Here is a 4,209-nt window from a genome sequence, read left to right as displayed (position 1 = left end):
AATGAAATACTTATGCATGCTTGTATTTTTGGTGTCTTTATTTTCCCATCATTGTTTACTTGAAAATATGTCACCGTATTTAATGACTCGTTTCATAAATGTGCCTTGCAATGTAAAATGATAATATTGAACACATTCACATGAAATGCAACAATGCACTTTTATTGCGATTATCAATTATGAATAAAATCTATATACGTACATTGTACAAGTCAAAGCACTGTACATTGGTTTAAAACCCCACACATCATGCCAGTATACTTTATTTGAATGCACGTGTGAAAAGTGTAGCACATTTTACATATGTAGATATTTACTCTAAGCAGTGTTGACATTTTTGGACACAGACTAAAGTTTGTACAGCTACAAGTGAAATTAGGGCGTCACAGTTGCACATGAACAGAAAGTCAGAAATATAGTTTTGCCTGTACTGTATGTGACAACTGCTGCAGTGCTCAAATTAAAATACCGTATTTAGACAAAATGGAAATGTGATTTTAACACACAAAAAAGAAAAACAGTACCACAGAGTTTCGTCCATAAAGTATTTGTCTGACATTTTATCAGCAAAACACAAATCCCTGTTGCATCTACATTATGTTGGGCTGCTGAAAACCTGGCTTCAGAATCTGGAGTGTCACAATGAGCTTCATGGATTTTCTGAACCAGGGGTAGAAAATGGCATAGATCATTGGATTCAGACAGGAGTTTAAGTAGAACATGCTGATAATAAAGGTTGCAGATGACGCGTTGAGCAGTGTGATCTGCCCTGAGATTGCGGCGCAGAAATACGGCATGATACACACAATGAACACTACCACTAACAACCCAAGGGTCCTGGCTGCTTTCAGCTCAGAACTTTTGATGACTGGCCCCTCCAATGTGACGCTTCCCACACGGGATTGTATGGCCCGTGCATGAGACACAGCCACCATAAACACTTTCAAATACAGAATCACAATGATGGTAATCGGGCATATGAAGGAGAGAAAGAGGTCTGTCATTCCTGCGGCGTACGAGACTGCATTCACACATTCTCCTACGCAGCTGTTGAACCTACCCAGTTGCTTCAGATTGTCGATGGAAAACAAACAGTGGAAGATAAATGATGCCGACCAACATAAAAGAACAGAGATATTCACCCTGGTTTTTGTAACCTTGATGGTGTAACACAGAGGGTCGCAGATGGCCAGGTAGCGGTCAACTGATATGAACACCACGCTTCCTATTGAGGCGGATGTGACAGAGTGATCCACGACAAAATACACAGCACATATCAAGTCTCCAAAGAACCAACAACCTCCAAGGAGGGAAATAAGAAACAACATGAGGAAACCCACCAGCAAGTCGGAGGTGGCAAGAGAAAGCAGCAGGAAGTTGGTGGGGGTGTGCAGCTGCCTAAAACATGCAAAAAAACCATTATTATTATTATTATTATTATTATTATTATTATTATTATTATTATTATTATTATTATTATTATTATCAGTCATCAGTCTTGAATGTACACGTTGCAGTTGAGGCATTACTTGAAGTGAGAGATGGAGATGATGACCAGCAGGTTCAGAGTGATTGAGATCAGAGAGATAGCCGATAGGAATATGTAAACGGCAATCGAGTGAGGATGCTGTGTCTTGCTGCAAGAAACGTTGAGGAGCAGTGGGAAACACAGCTCAGCTTCCACTGTGGTCTCCATTATCAGGTGGAATGTTCCGGAATGATCCGAAGAGGCGTGGATCCCACGTAGGAAAGGATAAGTTGATGGTACAAAAAAATAAAATAAATAAATAACAATGAAAAATGTTCATTCACAAAACACAACACCGACAAAAGTACAGATAGTGATGCTGGTCACCACACCAGGATGAAATGAGGGAAAGTTTAAAAGGGAAAAAGCAAAAGGCAAGGAAAATACAAATTGAAATTGCTCGTCTCAACAGAACAAGAGAATCAAATTATGACAAATAGAAAAATAGAACGACTTGCCAAACAAAATAAATCCCTGCAAGAAAATAACGCAATTAAAAAGGAGGGAGAGCAACAGAGCAAAAATCTGTAAAATCTAGAAAATTGCACAATGACTTCACCAAGGTGAATTATCCAATAGTCAGTGCTTGGCAGGAGAGTCCTGAAATAGCGGCTTCATTGATCATGCAGCGATACAGGTGTGCATCTGGAAAGCTCGAACACCTCTGTCGCCTGCTGGAGATTTACACAAACTGAATCATGATACAGGGAAGCAGTGGACGAGCCACCTCCCTTTGACTGGACTTGCCTTTTTATTTAATATCATCGAACAAACACCACATCATACCCTGCATCACTTTTCCCACCTCCTTCATCATCTTCCTCCCCTTTCACCATCCTCCCATACTTTGCCGTGAGTATTGTTTTGAAGATCGAAAATTATTTGTTCATTAGTTATTTATTATTTATTCATCAGTGACGTGCGGTGAGGTTCATGGCTGGTCACAGTCAGATTTAGAAAGGTATGAACTCTACAAGAGTAGCTTATTCACCATTTGATTGGCAACACTTAACATGTTTTATTTAACATGTCAGCATTCTTCATATACACAAACTGTAGCATAGAAAAAAATAATTAAAAAAACGTTATTATCGTGTTACCTTTACTTATAAATGAAGTCCATGTGCCATGTCCTTCTGTTGAAAGGCATCAATACCTTCTTTGTAGAAGCCTTACTTATCTTTCTTCAGTTTTAAAAGACTCACTATTTCTTTCAATTTAAATATGTAATCCTCCATTTTGAAAATAAGGCCAAGCAACACGAAAAAATGACTGGATGGTTGCACTTAACTTGCTAACGGTTGACTGTAGCTTGTTCACACTAATTCTATTATTCTGCAGCCGAGGAGGGGCAAGAAGAATCTCTGTAATCACCAGCGCCCCCTGTCATGAGGCAGGAGAACTCTGTGCCTCACCTATGCACACAGTTTTGATAAAAATAAAATAAATTAAACACTGTAGTACAGTGTGTATAATGGAACGTGACTCTACACTATATACACCAGCTAAACCAGGCCCAGCCAACCCGCGGCTCCCGAGCCGCATGCGGCTCTTTGGCTGATTTCATGTGGCTCTTAAGGGGCCGCTCTTAAGGGGCCGACTCGTAAGGAGCGTCCACATGACAAGCGTAAAAAAAGTTTGGCGCTGCCGCTGCCATTCATCCTCCATGTACCGTAATTTCGCGACCATAGCGTGCGCTGCACATTTTGGAGAAATTTAAGACTTTTAAGGGCACCTGAGAGTCGTGAAGACTTTTAAGTGCACCTGATAGTCGTGAAATTAGGGTAGCAAGCTAACCATGTGACGTTAACACGCATGTGCATGAGATGAAAATCAATCATTTATGTCGTAAACAACAGGCGGCCAACCAGTCAGAGACTCGACACAAATTGTTTACGACGTAAACAATTTATTTACGTCAAGTTCGCTCTCAAAATGGCAGGGAAAAAATGCACAGCAAAACGAAAATATGAAGACGAACACAGAACGTTTTTAACAGAGTGGGAGAGTTTATATTTTTTTGTTGAGCGTAAGGGCAAGCCATTCTGCCTTATATGTCAGGCGTCATTGCCGCATTTCAAAGCGTCAAATCTTCAGCGTCACTTCAGCTCACTCAACGCGAACATCGACCAAGAATTCCCCAAAGGGACTGAACTTCGCAAGCACAAGTTGGTCACTTTAAAAACTCACACTGAAAAGCAGATAATTTTTTTCCGAAAATTTACAAAGCAACCAGAGACTGTAACGCTTGCATCATACCAACTGGCTTGGAACATTGCGCAGTCTAAAAAGCCATACAACGAAGGGGAGTTTATTAAGAAATGCCTCAGTGACGCTGTTGAAATCTTGTCTCCTGAAAACGACGGTAGCAGATGTCCAACTGTCCCGCCACACTGTTGAACGCAGAATTTCAGACATTAGCACCGCTATTGTATCACAGCTGCACTCTGACCTTCAAGCATGTGAGTATTTTAGTGCCGCATTGGATGAAAGTTGTGACATACAAGACAAGCCTCAGTTGGCAATATTTGCACGGTCTGTGACAAAGGATTGTGTGCTCAAAGAAGAACTCCTTGATATTGTGCCATTAAAAGACAGAACCCGTGGAATAGATGTGAAGGAAACAATGATGGCTGCATTTGCAAAAGCAAATCTACCCATACCAAAACTGACTGCAATAG

The 4,209-nt window shown here is 40.7% G+C and overlaps 1 protein-coding gene across 1 annotated transcript; it reads right to left on the bottom strand.

Moving 5' to 3' along the window:
- Window positions 1–590: 590 nt before the first annotated feature.
- Window positions 591–3,160, bottom strand: LOC148894598 (trace amine-associated receptor 13c-like). Its single transcript, XM_089002442.1, has 3 exons — window positions 3,149–3,160; window positions 1,530–1,702; window positions 591–1,398 (listed from the first exon to the last, which is right to left on the bottom strand). The coding sequence occupies exons 2-3, from the start codon at window positions 1,694–1,696 to the stop codon at window positions 591–593; spliced, it is 975 nt and encodes a 324-aa protein (XP_088858568.1). The 5' UTR covers window positions 1,697–1,702; window positions 3,149–3,160.
- Between the last annotated feature and the right edge of the window lie 1,049 nt (window positions 3,161–4,209).

This window comes from Hippocampus bargibanti, linkage group LG08 (assembly GCF_051943395.1).
Source record: "Hippocampus bargibanti isolate YZ-2025 linkage group LG08, ASM5194339v1, whole genome shotgun sequence".
NCBI classification, from domain to species: domain Eukaryota; kingdom Metazoa; phylum Chordata; class Actinopteri; order Syngnathiformes; family Syngnathidae; genus Hippocampus; species Hippocampus bargibanti.
This window is presented reverse-complemented; position numbering and strand designations above follow the sequence as displayed.

What these genes read in the sequence shown, in the direction of transcription:
- LOC148894598 (XM_089002442.1), bottom strand. Translation starts at nt 1,696, where the DNA reads ATGGAGACCACAGTGGAAGCTGAGCTGTGTTTCCCACTGCTCCTCAAC. An exon ending in ATCTCCATCTCTCACTTCAA is followed by an intron (nt 1,399 to 1,529) that starts GTAATGCCTCAA and finishes TGCATGTTTTAG; the next exon opens with GCAGCTGCACACCCCCACCA.